Source organism: Melopsittacus undulatus, chromosome 11 (assembly GCF_012275295.1).
Source record: "Melopsittacus undulatus isolate bMelUnd1 chromosome 11, bMelUnd1.mat.Z, whole genome shotgun sequence".
NCBI classification, from domain to species: Eukaryota; Metazoa; Chordata; class Aves; order Psittaciformes; family Psittaculidae; genus Melopsittacus; species Melopsittacus undulatus.
This window is the reverse complement of record NC_047537.1, coordinates 20957695-20973748: the sequence shown is the minus strand read 5'-3', so window position 1 is coordinate 20973748 and position 16054 is coordinate 20957695. Positions and strand designations below refer to the sequence as shown.

At 44.7% G+C, this 16054-nt stretch overlaps 2 protein-coding genes across 3 annotated transcripts; both read right to left on the bottom strand.

Annotated features, from left to right (window-relative positions):
- Positions 1 to 87: 87 nt before the first annotated feature.
- On the bottom strand, positions 88 to 7813 carry RNF135 (ring finger protein 135). Its single transcript, XM_005146182.3, has 6 exons — positions 7069 to 7813; positions 6247 to 6333; positions 5533 to 5724; positions 3670 to 3829; positions 2418 to 2519; positions 88 to 1619 (listed from the first exon to the last, which is right to left on the bottom strand). The coding sequence occupies exons 1-6, from the start codon at positions 7414 to 7416 to the stop codon at positions 1084 to 1086; spliced, it is 1425 nt and encodes a 474-aa protein (XP_005146239.2). The 5' UTR covers positions 7417 to 7813; the 3' UTR covers positions 88 to 1083.
- A 1066-nt stretch (positions 7814 to 8879) lies between these two features.
- On the bottom strand, positions 8880 to 15258 carry ADAP2 (ArfGAP with dual PH domains 2). Of its 2 annotated transcripts, none has more exons than XM_005146151.3 (10): positions 15153 to 15258; positions 13980 to 14110; positions 13207 to 13298; positions 12989 to 13074; positions 12534 to 12643; positions 11765 to 11911; positions 11543 to 11626; positions 11073 to 11135; positions 10065 to 10142; positions 8880 to 9859 (listed from the first exon to the last, which is right to left on the bottom strand). In XM_005146151.3, the coding sequence occupies exons 1-10, from the start codon at positions 15244 to 15246 to the stop codon at positions 9644 to 9646; spliced, it is 1101 nt and encodes a 366-aa protein (XP_005146208.2). In that variant the 5' UTR covers positions 15247 to 15258; the 3' UTR covers positions 8880 to 9643. The 2 variants fall into 2 exon arrangements, with proteins under 2 accessions (XP_005146208.2, XP_030902227.2); XM_031046367.2 differs by having other exon boundaries at positions 11543 to 11623; positions 15153 to 15255.
- Between the last annotated feature and the right edge of the window lie 796 nt (positions 15259 to 16054).

The window sequence follows — 16054 nt, the reverse complement described above, 5'->3', positions numbered from 1 at the left end:
CAGTGTTCAGGGACAGCAAAGGAGAGTAACCGTGAAGATGAGCAGTAGTTCTGTCAATTACTTAAAAAAAGACTTGGTTAAATGAGCTACTTGAATCCCACCATGCTTTATTCACATTAAAATCCTTATTTTGTTCTGGAATGCTGAATTTCTTCTGAAGAAGCTTTTGCTCCCTGGGAACTGCTCTCAGTTTGCCTGCATGAAGCAGTGGTCCTCTCAGAAGTCCAACTGCCAGGAGGTTTTGCAGCATCTCCCTACAGGTAGGAAGTTGTGACAAACCAGGGCAGAAACATTGCTGTATGCTGGCAAGGAAGCTCATAGAATCTCTTGATTCCTTGGGCTTTCTGGCAAGAAAAGGTTGTGCTTTCCATGGCACAGTGCTGGTTGCTGGCTCTGTAAAAGTGCAGTTACATGATTTATGAGCTGGTACAAACACATTTGAAAACATCTGCTTCCATGGTGGTGTGATGGTTCCTGTGGTCACACCACCACCAGGACTGATAACCTTTTAGTCTGAGCAGGGCTAAAACAACGCTAGTGAGACAATGTTGAATGTCAGGTCCTCAAATACAAAGTGTTTCCTGGAGTTTAGTACCTATCCCTAAAGACAAAGATTTTCATGTGTGAGATCAGTAACAGTCTTTCCTTTCAGCAGTCCTTAATCAGATTTTCCTAAGGAAAGCACACTCGACAGAATGCCATAGCATTGTCTGTTCTCCTGTAATTTATTTGGATCAATGTAGGAAAACAAAGTCCATGGGAAGAGCTTATCTTCAGCCCCAGAGCTTCCTTGGTGCATTCCTTCCTAGAAATATCCCGGGAGTACTTAAAGCTGCTTAAGAAATCCACTTGGCTCCCACAGGGATGGTTACTACTTTTAGCATACACTGGAACTGTTTTGATGAAGTATCGTTAGACCTGAGCACAGCATGAAGAAGAACAGAGCAGAGAATGGATCAGCTGCTAATTCCCAGCAAAACCTTGGTGGCTACACACTCTTTGGTAAATTCCTGTGCTAAACATTGAAGCCTGTAGAGAAGCTCTGCAGTAAGAGGCAAGACTGCCACTTTTCTGAACAGGTTTTTATGTCCCATTTGCGTGACTTATAGTTAAAGATCCATTTATTTCTAGGCCATATAGCCAGAAAGCAGGATAAAGAGGATCTGAGGTACTGATTTCAAAAGCATGCAACAGCATTTCTTCGTCAGTGATGGAGTAAAATGACACAGTCTTCTTCTGTAGCTCCAGAAAAACTCCAACCTTCAGTGGTTTATCCTTGTGTAATAACGTTTCTTGATTCCTGTGCCATGCTGACAGCTGCTTTCTGGGACCTAGCCATTCCACACACCAGGAATGCTCTGTTCTTCCTAATTTTTCCCTTTTACCAATCATTTTATGAGCAACTCCAACAGCCCATCCATCACTGTCCTTGGTAATTACTTCCCAGTAGTGGCACCCAGTAGAGAAGCTCTGTGAACACGTCACTTGACTGATGCAGAATCTATTGGGTGATGGTCCATAGTCAGTTGGGTGGCTGGAAACCATGACTTTTCTGTTCTGGGCTGTGACTGCTAAGCGTTCATAGACTCTTCTGACATCAAAAGTCACATCATCTGCCCCTAGAAGAGAGAAAGGAAAATATTCTCACTTACAGACAACAGGAAGGCAGATCCCCTCTATTTACATGCATGCTAAATGACAGTGGATGTGGCTCCCTACTCAAAAGAAATGAAAACCAATGATTATACAATACACATTAATCAAAGTTCAATACTGCAAACCAGCAAGAACCATCATCCAAATACTAACAACTGTATCCTGAGCATACTGAAACATTTAACAGGCACAATTGTGTAAACATCCATGATAGACTCACCCACTCCAGTGGGTGGGTGGAGGTACTACCCACAATATCATAAAAAGATGACCCTTTTGCCAATAATAAATGGGATGCTTAATAAAACTTACAGTCATCTATTCACTGGGACATGTTCTTGTATATTTTATCAGCAAAACTATTTGTTTTGTGTTTTAAGCTACAGCTGCACTACTGTGTGTTGACTGCAAAAACATTTCTGTAATGAGGCAGAATTCAGACAACTGGAGTCATTCCAGCTTAACACAGTAAAGAGCAGTAAGGTGCAGTAACTGCCCGTGTTACCAACTCAGACTCTGCAGCCAGCATAATCTACAACACCGTTTATATACCTCTAGGAAGCAAGTTTCTTATCCTTTTTATCTTGCATATTGCCTTATGCTACAGTCACTGATTCATTTGTGGCAACCTCATTATTTTTCTGTGCTTCAGGTAAACAGCCAGATCTCCTGTTTATAAGTGCAGTTTTCTTTAGCAAATCCACAGTCTCACAGTCACCTGAATATTGTTGTGGAACAGTCACGCTGACTTGCATACTTACACTGGGAAAACCGGCTTGAACTCATTGGTTCTGGACTTTTAACGGCAGACTCTGGAGATAAGGAGCAGGCACTTGTCTCTTGACACAAGTCTGGTGGTTCCACTACATACAGAAAAATTGAAGTGTTATGGCACTTCTTCAAAATGTAAATAGGAAATATTCATGCTTCTAAAGGAAAATATATATTAAATAGCCTAGCTAATGGTCAAAGTACAAAACAAAGAGTTGCTTTTTTGATTCTATAAATAACTATAGATTATTTTTATCCATAATCAACCATAATCAATGCTGCTATCCTGAGTGTGGTCAGAATGGAGTAGTCAGCAAAGCTAGATGGGCAAAGCAGTTGGATTTTCCTATGCACATAAGCCAGTTTCTGTCATGAAAGTTTTAAGTGTTCATTTATTTCTGAGTATCGTGCATTTCTTGTGTTACTTGCATGTGCAAAGTCATTGTGTACTCTAACTCTGACTGAAAAGCCTGCCATTCAGCCCTAAAACTTCAAAGGCTGTTTCTCATTTTCTGTGACATTATAGTGTATATTTACAAGACTCACTTGCAGAGCTTTTCTGGTGTAGTTACATAATACATTGGCTTAATCATGAAAGCTGTTCTCAAGAGTTCCTGCCCCACAGTTCTGCCCTCTGATTCCTCAGGTTTGCTACTAAAAAATGATTGTGGAGCAAATCTGTAAACTCAGTGGCTGAAATGACTGAGATAAGAAAAATGCTGTGTTAAAAATATGAATAAGAATCTGTGGGTTTTTTTTTTTGAGGACCAGTGCTTGGAAAAGTCAGGGAGTATTGGAAAGGGTAGGAAGGGGTGGCTTACCCCTTTCTGGCAGTGGGATTTTAGGTCAGTCTTGAGTTGCTCTCAAAAACACTTAGTGGTCTTTCTCCAGCAGACAGATAGCTGGCAGGAGAACTCCATAGTAAAGGCCACACCTGATGTAAAGCTTTGCTTTACATCAAAAGGGAATTTTCTGTCTGCTTTTAGCAAAGACTTTGCTGTTGCATTACTCTATGTTTAGAAAACAAATATTTAAATGGATTATGTCTCACTCTCCACTACTGATCTGCATGTCAGTCAGGTCTTTCCTTTTGGGCTCCCATGAAAGTATAAAGTAATGATGCTGTCTCCAAAGCTGCAAGGGGTTTTATAATAATCATACAGATGCAGAGCTGCTTTCTCTGAAGGACCCTGCTAGATCTACTCCCTCTAAGAAAGATACTTCAAACTAAGGAAAACTCACCTGGTGGGAACTGCTCAGGGTATTTCTCCGAAAGCAAAATTTCCAACTTTCTCTTAAGAACTTCTACAGCACTTTTGACAACATTCAGTTTGTCATCAAGTGTAATTTTATTCATTATTGAAGGCAAGTCTCTGTACCTGTGTCTCTCTGGTAGGGTGCTCTAGTAATGACATAAAAGAATCAAGGGGAAGGCATAAACAATAGCAGTTATTTCATCTAGGATATCAGGTTATACTATAAAGCCAGAGTGGAAGAACAGCAGTTATCCCTCAAAAATCGTATTCTTTGTATCAAGAGCTTCCTTTATAGTATAGTTATCTGAGAACTAACCTGAAATCTTACAGAAAATAAGAAAGGATATTTTATTCTTAATGAACAATGAAATACCTTGTTTTCCCCAAGAAAACTAAGAATGGAACTAATTTTTCTTATATATATGTACATATATGTTTTACAGTTTCCTTAAGTATACATATGTGTACACAAACTTTCTCTTGTTAAACCTTCTTCTTGTTCCAGAATGCAAACCAAAAGTTTTAACATGTATTAGTATGAGATCTAGGATAAAATACCTACAAAAGGATAAGCCTTATTTGCCTAAATTTAGGAATTGTGGAAATTCACATCTGGGCTTTTTCTCTTAGTCTGCCTTTCCAGCCTCCAAAAAGAAACAGCCCTTCTGAAGGCTGGATTAGTCTCATTTGCAGGTAGGAGACTCAAGCAGGCCAGATGACTCATGCTCTCAAAGTTCCCATTTCTCTTTATCATCTATAGCAGGACTCTGGACCACATACAAATACGTAGTTACAGCAGATGAATTCCAATGTAGGACCTTGTGCCTTGGCCTGGGAAGTCCATTCTGTCTCTTAGCACCATCACATGCAGCGAGCCCCACTCCAAATTCCTGCTAGCTAATTTGCATCATGAGTGTTTTCATTTTCAACATCAAAATGGGCTCTGCAAACTTTAAAGTGTTTTAATTGCCTCTTTTGAGAGGTCTTGACATATTTTCCCCATAAATTGTTAGAGAGTACTTAACTTTGTGAGATCTTTAATATGTGTATATACTTATTCTGGAAAATAAGAAGACAACACAAGTCCAGAGGAGGCCACAAGGATGATCAGGGGACTGGAGCACCTCCCATATGAAGACAGGCTGAGAAAGTTGGGGCTGTTCAGCCTGGAGAAGAGAAGGCTGCGTGGAGACCTCATAGCAGCCTTCCAGTATCTGAAGGGGGCTTATAGGGATGCTGAGGATGGACTCTTCATTAGGGACTGTAGTGATAGGACAAGGGGTAACAGGTTCAAACTTAAACAGGGAAAGTTTAGATTGGATATAAGGAAGAAATTGTTTACTGTAAGGGTGCTGAGGCACTGGGATGGGTTGCCCAGGGAGGTTGTGAATGCTCCATCCCTGGCAGTGTTCAAGGCCAGGTTTGACAGAGCCTTGGGTGCCATGGTGTAGTGTGAGGTGTCCCTGCCCATGGCAGTGGGGTTGGAACTAGATGATCTTGAGGTCCTTTCCAACCCTAACTATTCTAAGATTCTATAATAAAGGATCTTATGTCAACCTTAGATTTGACTCAGGACTGGATTTAAGCCATGCAGTCCTTACTTCCCTCCAGCTTACCAATGTCCTTGGAACAAGTCCAGTTCTGGATTCCATTCCCAGAATATGCCTTTTCTAGTACTTTTCCCTTCTGAATATCTCACTCCAAACTCTCTCTGGTAACAGCAATGTCTGTGGATCACTGTCTCTAGTGAAAACAGTGCAGTGTGGACCTGGAAGTGCTCTGTACATATTCAGTTATTCAAGACATTTAGCCTAAGTTCCTACTCATGTTCTGCCACTTCATCACTTACTGTTTTGGCTGTGATGTCTGTGAGCCTGTCCACTTCAATGCAGAGCTGATGAATAACCTCTTCAATTTTCTCTTCAGCTGCTTTTTGCTCTTGTTCAATGAACACCAGTGTGTGTCTCTCCTGTCTTTCAATATATTCCTTCATGCAACTGAAATCTCTTGTAATCTGGCTTTTGATCTGCGATGTATATTCCTGAAAGGCAGGAAACATGGAGTTCATTGTTTCCTTAGAAGTGTGTAATATGAGAAACTACCACCCCACCTAACATGCTCTTTGACTGACCCTTGCAGAGCAGAAACAGCCACCTTTATTCAAAGAAATAAAATACATTTGACACTATCCTGCACTACCTGAAATCAGATGCATGCTAAGGATTTTGACTATTTTATGGCCAGCGGTCTTGGCTAGACAGCTCATCAAAATCACCGTTCCCTCTTTATGATTTGCATTTTGCATCTACCAGCACTGGAAACATTGAGGTTACTCCTGGGGTAGGCAGGAAAAGGCAACATGCACAATTCCAGCAGCCTTTGTGCTAGCCAAAGCAGCAGTTAATGCAGCTGGTGCCATCCATAACAACAGAGGTGTGACAGCAAAAGAAGGAAACAAAAAGGCAGATTCTTACTCTGGGCTGAAAGACTATAATGGAGTCAGCCTCTCCAGGAGGCAGTGGAAACAAAAGCTAACTGCAGGTAATGAATGTGCAATGCGTACCTTTGTTTTACTGAGCTTCTCTCTCAAGAGGTGGATGGTCTCTATAGTCACTTCCAGTTCCTTCGAGTTGTCCTGTATCTCTTCCTCCTTTAAAGTGACACATTGGACCATTTATCCATATACCCATCTCAAAGAAAGCATGTCTATGTTAAGCAGCAGGATAATAAAAATCCCTACATCATAGTTAAGCACTGGACTGGTTAAGGGGTCTGAAGACACAACTAATTCTGGGGGGAAATTGTAACAATGAAGACAATATGCAACAGTCACCAATTACATGTTTAAATATAATTAAACTTCAGACCGCAGAGACTGAAGATTACATTTTTGATACATACATGCGAAAATAATGAGAGTCAACAGGTTTTTCTCATCTCTTTCAAGTTTGGGAGTTATTTCAAACAGAGATCTAGGTAATGAACCAGTCCCATTTTGTGGGATTCTGCTGGGTGGAGCTGTAGCACTGTATAATAATGTTATGTGTCCTTTCAGCCGTCTCCAATGCTATGCTGATGCAATAACAACCAGTAAACTATTACTATTGTATATCAGCTGAACACTGAACAGCTATTAGTTCTTTTAATTCAGCTCTGCAGTCCTCAGTGTACCAGATGCCACCCAGACACTGCTTCAGCTAAACCCATCTGCTCAACATACACGATATTCTTACGACAGTGCTAATATTAGCACAGGAAATGCAAAGTATCCAGGGTGGGGAGCAAAAAGATAAAGTTCCCTGAGTCGTGGCCGTGTCCCCATGTTCACACCATGGGTTGTCCCAAGGTGTCTCGGGGAGGAGCCCGGCGCTGCCTCCGTCCCTACCTTGTCCCCATGTAGCCATCCCGCCGAGCTCTGGTCATTGCAGGCAACAGCTGCAGAGGGCTTCGGTTCATTCTGTGCTTCCAACTCTTCTTCCTTTACCTCTTGCTGGACCAGGTTCACCAAAGCGGCCAGCTCCCGGTTGGGCCGCAGGTCCTTGGGCTCGAAGCCCTCCCGGCAGAGCGGGCAGGCTGCGCGCTGCCTCCCCTTGCAGTACTGGAGGATGCAGGGCCGGCAGAAGCTGTGTCCGCAGGCCGGGAGCCGCACCGGGTCCGCGAAGCGCTGCAGGCAGCAGGCGCAGCTCAGCTCCACCGCTCGCAGCAGCCGGCTCAGGGGCACCGCGGCAGCCATGGCCCAGCCCGGGGCGGAGCGCAGCGGCCGCTGACTTTCGGTTTCCCCGGAGCCTCTTCCCGTGCTGCGGACGAGCGTCGGGCGGACGGTTTCTGCCCCGGTACCTGCTGCGCTGGAGACCTCTGGTTCCACCGGGACGAGCCAGCAAACCCCGTGCCAGCCCAGCTCTTCCTCTGCCGGCAGCCTGCTCCGAGGATCCGGGTTGGCTGCAGACCTGAACTGTAGCCATGGCTGTGGCCATGTGCCGCAGAGCAGCCCATGACCCGGCCATGGCTGTCAGTGACTCTCAAGAAAAGTTGCTGTTATCTGCACAATTTCATTTTCACAGGGAAGTTGCCGGTTTTGTAACCATCAGAGTTGCTGACAGGGCTGGTCTGGGGAGCAAGCAACATGGCACAGCACCACTTGCAGAGCCTCATCCGTGTGAAGTTTGGCTACTGGATGGCCAGAGCTCTCCTGAGGTCATCCTGGGTTAGTCAGTTCATCTCAAAATAACACTTAACCTACATTAAAGCAAACGAAGACATTGTTCCTCATACAAGCGAGGAGGTGCATTTTGAGGGCTGCAGGATTAGCTTGTTAAAAAGATTTGCTGAACCAGCATGTGAATTAGGATGAATCATGTTGCACAGGGAGAGAGTGGGAATACAGGGAAGTTAATGAGAGCATATCCACAAGCAACACTGCTGCAGATTGCTCAGAGTTGGGGGGTGATAAGCTGAGACAGGCAGAATGGTGCTCCCACTTAAGCAATTCTGCACTACTCGGGGAGAGGGGGGGGCTGGGGGGGAGGGGGGAGAGGGACATGAAAGAGGGAAACAAAACCAAACCCAAAGAGTTAATCTTGTTAATTCCTGCAAGTATTAGCACTTCCTCATTTCTCCAGAAGAGAACTATTCTGGGTATCTAAGACTGGTTGGCAACTGTCAGCAAAAGTTAGTCTGCACTTAGTCTGCAGGGCTTCCTCTTGATTTGCAAACTAAGGCTATTTGAAAAGAAGAATTAAATATCTGAATGACTGGTTGCTTGGTAGAACCAAATCTCAGACTTTGTATTGAAACAAGAAAATACTCAGTGTAGTGCACATTTTCATTAGTTCCTGCACAGAATGGATGTGAATGGTACCTGATCAGGAAGTACCCTCCACTTCAGTGCTCGCCCTCATCCATCAAGTATCTCTGAGCAAATCACTGGAGATAACACTTTCAAAACCAGTTTCTGCCTTTCAATTCTCAGACTAATCAAGCTCATTAAGCTTCAGCTGTTTTTTAGGTGGTGAGGCAGATCAGCATATGTTCATCCTGTGCTCATCTGGGTTTGCTGGGGCACTATGTGGTGTTGCTCTGGAAATATTTGGTATTCACATGTTGGATTTGCAAATCATTAAAAAGTCAAGCAATAGGGATTGTTGAAGCAAGGAGCAATGAATGTTTGTCATTAGAGAGAGTCCATTACAGGACATCCACAATTCTTGACTTTTATTTTTTACAGTGCTGAAAATGTAACACTGTAAAAGACACCAAACCCACTTGGTTGAAAACCGCTATGTTCCTGTCTGGAACAGCTAGATAGAATGTAGCTGCCTGAATCTGCTTCTCCCTGAGAAGGACATCCAGTGACTCCAGCATGAATTGGTATCTAAAATCTATCCAACAGATCCCGCTGCATCATCCTTATAGGAGACAGTGCCTTTGCCCCTCAGTCACTATGTACCCATGTGACCAATGGCCCTCCATCACTGGCAGGATCCATGCCACTGCTTGGATTGTCAGGTATGTCCTTCAGGACGTACAGGAGTCCTTCTGACATCAGATCAAGGCAAGAAAAGGAGGAGCTGACGTAACAGCAGGAGTCCTCAAGGAAATGCATGCCAGTCCTCCTGGGGTCAGACTTTCTCCATTGACTGTGTTTTTTTCCATATGACAACACTGGATGATTCATCCCTGTCAGGCTGGGAAGGCCTCCTCTGCTCAAATGCAGCAGAGGGTAGGAAGAGAGAAGGCACTTCAAGTGAGGTTCTGCAGGGGCACAGATCATTTCTGAGTATCTGCGCTCCCCCTTATCCATTTCTCTGTTGCCACCTTCCTGTGCCTGTGGCTTTTGAAGAAGCAGCCACTTGTACTAGAGTCACTCAGGCCTTGAGCACCACCCTTGCCAACAGAAAGAGGCCACACAGCAATGCCAACCAGAGCCCAAGAAGTGCAGTTCACCAGAACTCAGTCTAGTCTTAACCAGTCAAAGGCTTGGCAATGACTCCATTTAAGGCATCTATCCACTCCCTCTGCTCCTTTTCATTCTCACATATAAACACAAACTCTCTCATTGGCGTGACCACAGTGATCGCTGGTTTCTTCTTCACCCGGACTCCCTGGGGCACACCAGCTCGCACTTCATATCCCTCATCCATGGTTCCAATTAAAACCTGGCCCTGTGCAAATGCATCCTGGAAAGAAGGAAGCAGAAGACAGCCATTAGCTCCAGCAGACACTGTGCTATCCAAACATCTCAGCTTCAAAGAGATCTTCTGACAAGGGAGATGAGCTCTTGAGCCTGCTTCAGTCTTTCGCAGCCACTGGAAAAGCTGGATGAGAATAGACCCTTCCTCCCGACCCACCTTCATGGGGAATAGCAAAGAACACTCCTCTTACCAGTGGTTTTTTAAAGTACATCAGGATCCTTTCTTGTGAATCCAGGCAGAACCAGCGCACCTTAAAGGGCTCCTTCTGCTGCAAGGAGATGGTACAAGTTCTTTAAAGACCAAGCTCCCAAACGGGAGTTCCACCTATTCAAGGCAGACTCCTGGACTGCTTAGATGTCTCAGAGACCGAGTTCAGTTTAATTCATCCCCATAATGGGTAACGGGCGAGTCACTGCTGTGTGCAGCCCTCATCCCACCTTCTCCCTGGGTTCACACTAGAGATGTGCATTTAGTGACAATCGTTTGGGTAAGACAGGCAAGTTTGTTTCTACCGGTGATCAAATTATAGAGATTAAGAAAGTTGCAGCAAATGGATCAATTGAAAGCACTGCAGAGAATGATTCCTGGGCCAGTTCTGCTAACGTGCAACCAGTTTTAAAGTTTTGGTTGGGGGTTTGTGCCTAGGCAAGAAGTGGCACTGTTCAAACAAGACCTCCGACTTCTGTCTTCTCCTTCACCATGTCTGGTATCTCCCCCTCCTGTTAAAAGAGGTAGTGGCCTAAATACTTTCCTACAAAACCCCAAATGAAACTACAGGCTTCACTGTGGAGAATTTCTCAATCACACTTTGCTGCTATAGGCAGATGTGATTTATGTGCTACAGACTTTGAGAGAAATGGGGAAGTAGGGGAGTCAGCATGTGCTGTTCTATTCAAGCAGGAGCTGCAGTTAGCAGATAACAGCAATCCATTCTGGGTTGCACAACAGGACTTTGCATGTTCACTGCCAGCTAATCCATCTTGCTTATTCTTCAAGAAGGATTCTCCTCCCTAGTTTTATTTTCCATGCAAAGTAAAACATGATCCCCAAGAACATGACAAGCTTGAAGATAAAGTCTTTTACCAACCCAGGAAGCGTACAGTCACTCAGCAAATCATTTACTAGTGAACATCACAGAATTATCAAATACTCTCCATCTGGAATAATCTTGTTTGTGTACTGCTAAGTATGCACTTACTTTTGGTCCCGTTTTCTCCATGTATCCTTCTTTGATATAATTTCTTGTGATCCTGGGTATGAGCTAGAAGAATAGAAACAAAAATGTCTATGTCTATCCCAGCCCAAACCAGGACAGCAAGTCTCATTCAAGCTTTCTTTGCTGTTCTATTTCTGTCAAAGCTAATCACCATCAATTTTGGCTTTTGGGGTCTGAGGTTTTTTTTGGCTGCTCAGTAAAGAGAAGTCTGAAATAGGAAGGAACATAAGATTTTTGAAAGATTACACTTTATAAGGACCACATAGAGACTTTTAGGCCTTAAAAGTTGACAATAGCTTTGCATGTTACATAGCATGCCCTTTCTTTCTTCCTCTTCTGGTCATTCCAAGACCCACACTCTGCTGTTTGAGCACCTGAATCTGACAGTAGTGAGAAAATGTTTTCCCATGCTATGTTTGCATAGACTGCTTTAAGCCCTGTTCAGTTCTCACCTCAGGCTCAGGGACATTCGGGAAGGTTGTTCTGAGATAATGGTAACGTGCTGCCCGAATGGCATTGAACCAGTCAACAATCTCCTAGGGAAAACAGCAAACACAACCATAAAGGCAAGAAAAGCAAGTAAGAGTGCTGCCTCTCCAAAATGCTTTTTTCCTTTCTTATAGCCTCTGTGCAAGGATGTACTTTTGTACCACAAAAACCTTTGTGGTACTCACCTTTCCACTTTCGTGGTAGACAAAAAGGTTCCTTCTTTGACCATCTGTGTTGTATGTGATCTGCAGCCCATGAGCATGTTGGATTTTATCCGTCTGGAACATTGCATTCAGATTCTCAATGCTGATAATGGCTTTTGGACCTCCAAACTGTGAAATGAAAAACATCACTACATTAAAGTGCTCTCAGGGGAGGTAATGGAGGACAGATTATCCTAAAATACCTGAATATTGGATATGGCCAAAATATTAAGCCTTAAATTATATGCTACATAAAATCACTTTCAAAGAGTGATTCCCTTGCCTTGACAAATGATGGGCTGCTATCTGAAAGGGATGTGTCTGAATTGCAAGAGGTGGCTCTATCTGTCTCCAGCCTCATAGCTGGAGAACAATTAACTACACCCCCTGCCAAAGGGAGACACATTGAGGATGATGCTGCAGTAGTTGATGAGAGAATATTTTGGTAACAGCTGCTAAGAGATGTCCTCATCTTGCTGTTCAAGTGCCAGTATCCATTTCCTTTGTTCACTAAGCAAAAGGAGGCTGCACAGTTAAGATAAAGGATGAGGAAAAATGCTGAATCTAAAAGAGCAATTGCTTAAGATAGCACATATGTTAATGGGAAGACATCTGGGCTCCTGCAAACACAGGCTGGCCTGGCTGCAAAACTAGAGACAAAGGTATTTATGCTGGGTTTTCTGGTGAAGAGCAGAGTTTGAGGATGGATGTTGACCAGCTATGTGCAGCCAACTCTGGCTGAGGAACTCACTTCTTTGGTGTAGTACTTCATCACTCCTTCCCTTGCTGATAGGAGAAACCATCTCTTACGGAAGTGCCTGTTTTCCCGTCCACGCTTCCAGAGGAATCCTTCCCGGCTGCCTGCATATCAGACCAAGGTAAGTATCAGAGAAGGGCAGCACAACAGCAGGTCTGTTTATCTAAATGTGAGGTGGCACAGAGGATCAATTGTCTTCTCCAGCTGAGAACTTTTTTACCTCATATGAAAAAATCAGTGGAGAATGAGAGAACTCATCTGAACACACCCTTGCACTTGTCTGGGTGCCTTTTCTCAGGATATTCTTCTCAAAGTTAGAGTCAAAGCAAGGCCTGCACATCCAAGAGTTCAAACACAAGCCAACCTTAAAGATCTTCACAGTTGCACACAGAACACTGCGCTGCTGGCTTTAACACTAACACCTTTTCTCTGACAATCCTAACTTTTACCTGCAGCACAAGGATCTTGGCAGACTCGGGTGGCAACAAATTCCTCACGCTCATATTTAGCTCTAATCCATTGCTCTTTTAAAACCCTGAAAGAGGAAAACATGGATAAAGCTGATCTGCCGCTACTCTATTTTCACCAGTCAACCAGAGACCTGTAGAGGGAAGCAGTAGTTCAATAGCTGTGAAAGACTGAAACAGTGAACACCCCATTGACTTACGAGCAGTCACAGAACTGGGGGATGTAATAGTAAGGAGGGACTTTTGCCTCATATTTAGCTTTGGCACAGAGGTTCCCATGCTTCTTCATAAACTGAAACACAAAAGAAGGTATGGTTAGGTATGCAACTATAAAATCAATACCATGTCATTAATATGAGACTTGTATAAAGGGAGCACTGCACTTTTTTGCTCAGTCTTGCCATAACTCTCAGGGCATCTCTATATACATGTACATATTCCCTTTGGCACTATAGATTGCACTTTTTAGGTGGGAGCCTTTTTCAGTATTTACAGCTCTGAACCAGATGGGAAGGAACAAGGGATTGCAGTTGTTGATTAAAAGAATAAAAGAAAGTAAGGAGATAAATTAGTTATGATCTCCCTGTACCTTATTCTCCTAGACATCAACTGTGATTATATTATTAACACAATTCAATTGAAAGATGAGAGGCTTAGTCAATATTTAAGAGGAGTATGTTGATTTCTGAATAGAACATAGTATCTGGAAGTATCTGTGGGCTTCTAAACCACAGTGAGGAGTTACTGTGTGCTGCAGAAAAACATACGCTGCAGGTTGTCAGAAACACAATCATTCGCCAATGTAATTTGATCAAGTAAGTAATTAAAAACCCCCTAGAGTTACCCATGGAGTTAACTTGACTCTGTGTGGCTTTGCTCCTCTGTCCATGGTGGACAACAGGAATTTCAAGGTGAAGGAGTCTATGATGCAATGTGGAGGAAAGCACATGAATTACCACTTTTTCCTCTGTACCTCTATCAGATCATTCTCCCAGAAGTCAAGCCGAAGGGATTTGACCCTGCTGATCTGAGGAAGATTGCGATGGATTCCAGAGCAGTTCAAACAAATGAATATTCCAAGTTTGTAAGAAGCCCATTCTGGATCTAGGCACAAACATGAAGAATGAACTGATGCATGAGAAGAGACATAGGCACCGGCAAGGCTGAAAAAGCCCATCTGATGCACAGCCCAGGCTTCAAACATAATACATCAAATCCCACAATATTGTGTGTGGCTGTTGCTTCACTGTGTTCAGGCAACAGCACCTGCCTTCCCCAGCCCCTGCATTTTCAGGCTCTGTCAAGGATTATTTGTTTAAAAATGAATATGACTGTGCAGGCAGCCGAGGAGCCATGTAAAATCTCAGCTAATTATTAGTTCTACATGAAAAACTGCTGTTGCTGTATTAACAATGGAAGGATGTTACAGACAGCAAGTGCTACTGAGAGTACAACTGAGTACAACCACCTAGTGCGAGGACTTGTGTCTGCTGCTCACAAGAGCTGTTCACAGGAGCTCTTGCCTTCTGCTGCCTCCCCTGATGCTCAGAGGCATCCTCATGCTCTGGCAAACCCATTTCCTTGGACACCCACGTTCATTAGGTCAGCCTCTGCTTCTCCCTTATCACATTAAGCAGAAGCTCCTTGTCTTCCTCCAGCGGCTGTACCCTACTGATTGACTTCTCACTTTGAGGAGGGTGACTCCCACCTCAACCAAACGCAGGGTGCCAGCCCGCAGCCGGCTTTCCAGCAGGTCCTTCGGGAGCCCTTCTCCACACCAACCCCGCTGCACAGCCATTCCCATGGAGCTGGGAAACTGCCCCATGGGCTCCTCTCCTCCAGCCTCATGCACTGCTCACAGATAACCCTGGGGAAGCGGCCGCTGCTCCGAAACCACTTCCTGGCCCTCGCTGTTCCCGCCGGGCTGAGGGGAGCCATGTCCCGACCCACTCGGAGCGCGGCCGCCCCTCAGGGAAGCCGCCTGCTCCCTCCGGCTGCCCGTGGTACGGGAAGCGAGAGGAGCGGACGGCTCCGCTGTGGCTGCCCGGGGGGAACGGGCAGTGCCCGGAGGGCTCGCTCGCTGCCGCTTTCCCGTCAGGAGCACGGAGGGAAGGGCGCAGGAGCACTGCCGGGAGGAACCCCTCACCTGGCATCCCGCAGTCAGCGCAGCGGCTGTTCCCGGTGCCCGCAGCCCTCTGCAGCTCCAGCAGCACCGTCTTGTTGCTGTCCCGCTCCATCATCACCGCCGGTGCCCGGCGCAGCCCCGGCTGAATGAGGAACTGGGGCGCGGCCCCGTCCAGGCGCTGCCGGCCCGAGCCGCCCCTTCGGGCCGCCTCTTGCGGAGGGTGGAGGGGGGGAGAACGGCCGGGCCCGGCCCGCGGAGGCAACGGCTCCGGAGGAGCTGCGCGGAACCGAGGGGAGCGAAGGGAAACGCCGGGAGCGAAACTCAGGCTGCGAATGTCAGTGACAATGTGCTGCATTCACGGGACAGCCGATGCCCAAGAGCCCCTGTGACCTGGTACTCGGTTTAGCTAAGGAGAGAAAAAGGCAAAAGTGAACACATGAAGGATTTCCAAAGTTAAGTAAATCAGAAATAGTGTCAGAGAGGTTCAAATATTTTTCATTTTACTAGTTTCAGATAAAAATTTGCATAGTTAACTTGCATTACTCTACTGCACTGTTAACATGCAGTTCTCCGGTAAAGTTTAGGTATAAACTGGTAAAACCACGGTGTAGTTTGCAGATGACAGAATCCTATACTAGAGATGTATTATCAGTTGAAAGTACTGACATGTTTTTTCCATCTTTTTAGGTACTGAAAAGCATCATACCTTTGATTCATTTTTAAATAGCATGAAGCCATGAAATAAACAGCAGCAGAGTATTTGAGGAGTTGAGTTGTTCTACTACCTAATAAACTCTCTTTTCAGCACTTACCCTTTAAGAACTGTTTTATACTCAAATGTAGAAATGGGTTTCATTTTCCCCAGAGATCATTGTTGTGCAAGCCATACAACATGGGTATTTTGCTAGCTGTTGTGGTGCCCT

Bases quoted from the DNA above. Each gene is read 5' to 3' on its own strand.
- RNF135 (XM_005146182.3), bottom strand. From the start codon at position 7,416: ATGGCTGCCGCGGTGCCCCTGAGCCGGCTGCTGCGAGCGGTGGAGCTG. The intron at 6,334-7,068 runs GTAGGGACGGAG...GTCACTTTAAAG, and splicing joins GATGGCTACATGGGGACAAG to GAGGAAGAGATACAGGACAA. The intron at 3,830-5,532 runs GTAAGTGATGAA...TGTCATTACTAG, and splicing joins CAGACATCACAGCCAAAACA to AGCACCCTACCAGAGAGACA.
- ADAP2 (XM_005146151.3), bottom strand. From the start codon at position 15,246: ATGATGGAGCGGGACAGCAACAAGACGGTGCTGCTGGAGCTGCAGAGG. The intron at 12,644-12,988 runs GTAAAAGTTAGG...TCTGATATGCAG, and splicing joins CCAAGATCCTTGTGCTGCAG to GCAGCCGGGAAGGATTCCTC. The intron at 9,860-10,064 runs GTAAGAGGAGTG...CCTTCTTTCCAG, and splicing joins TGTACTTTAAAAAACCACTG to GATGCATTTGCACAGGGCCA.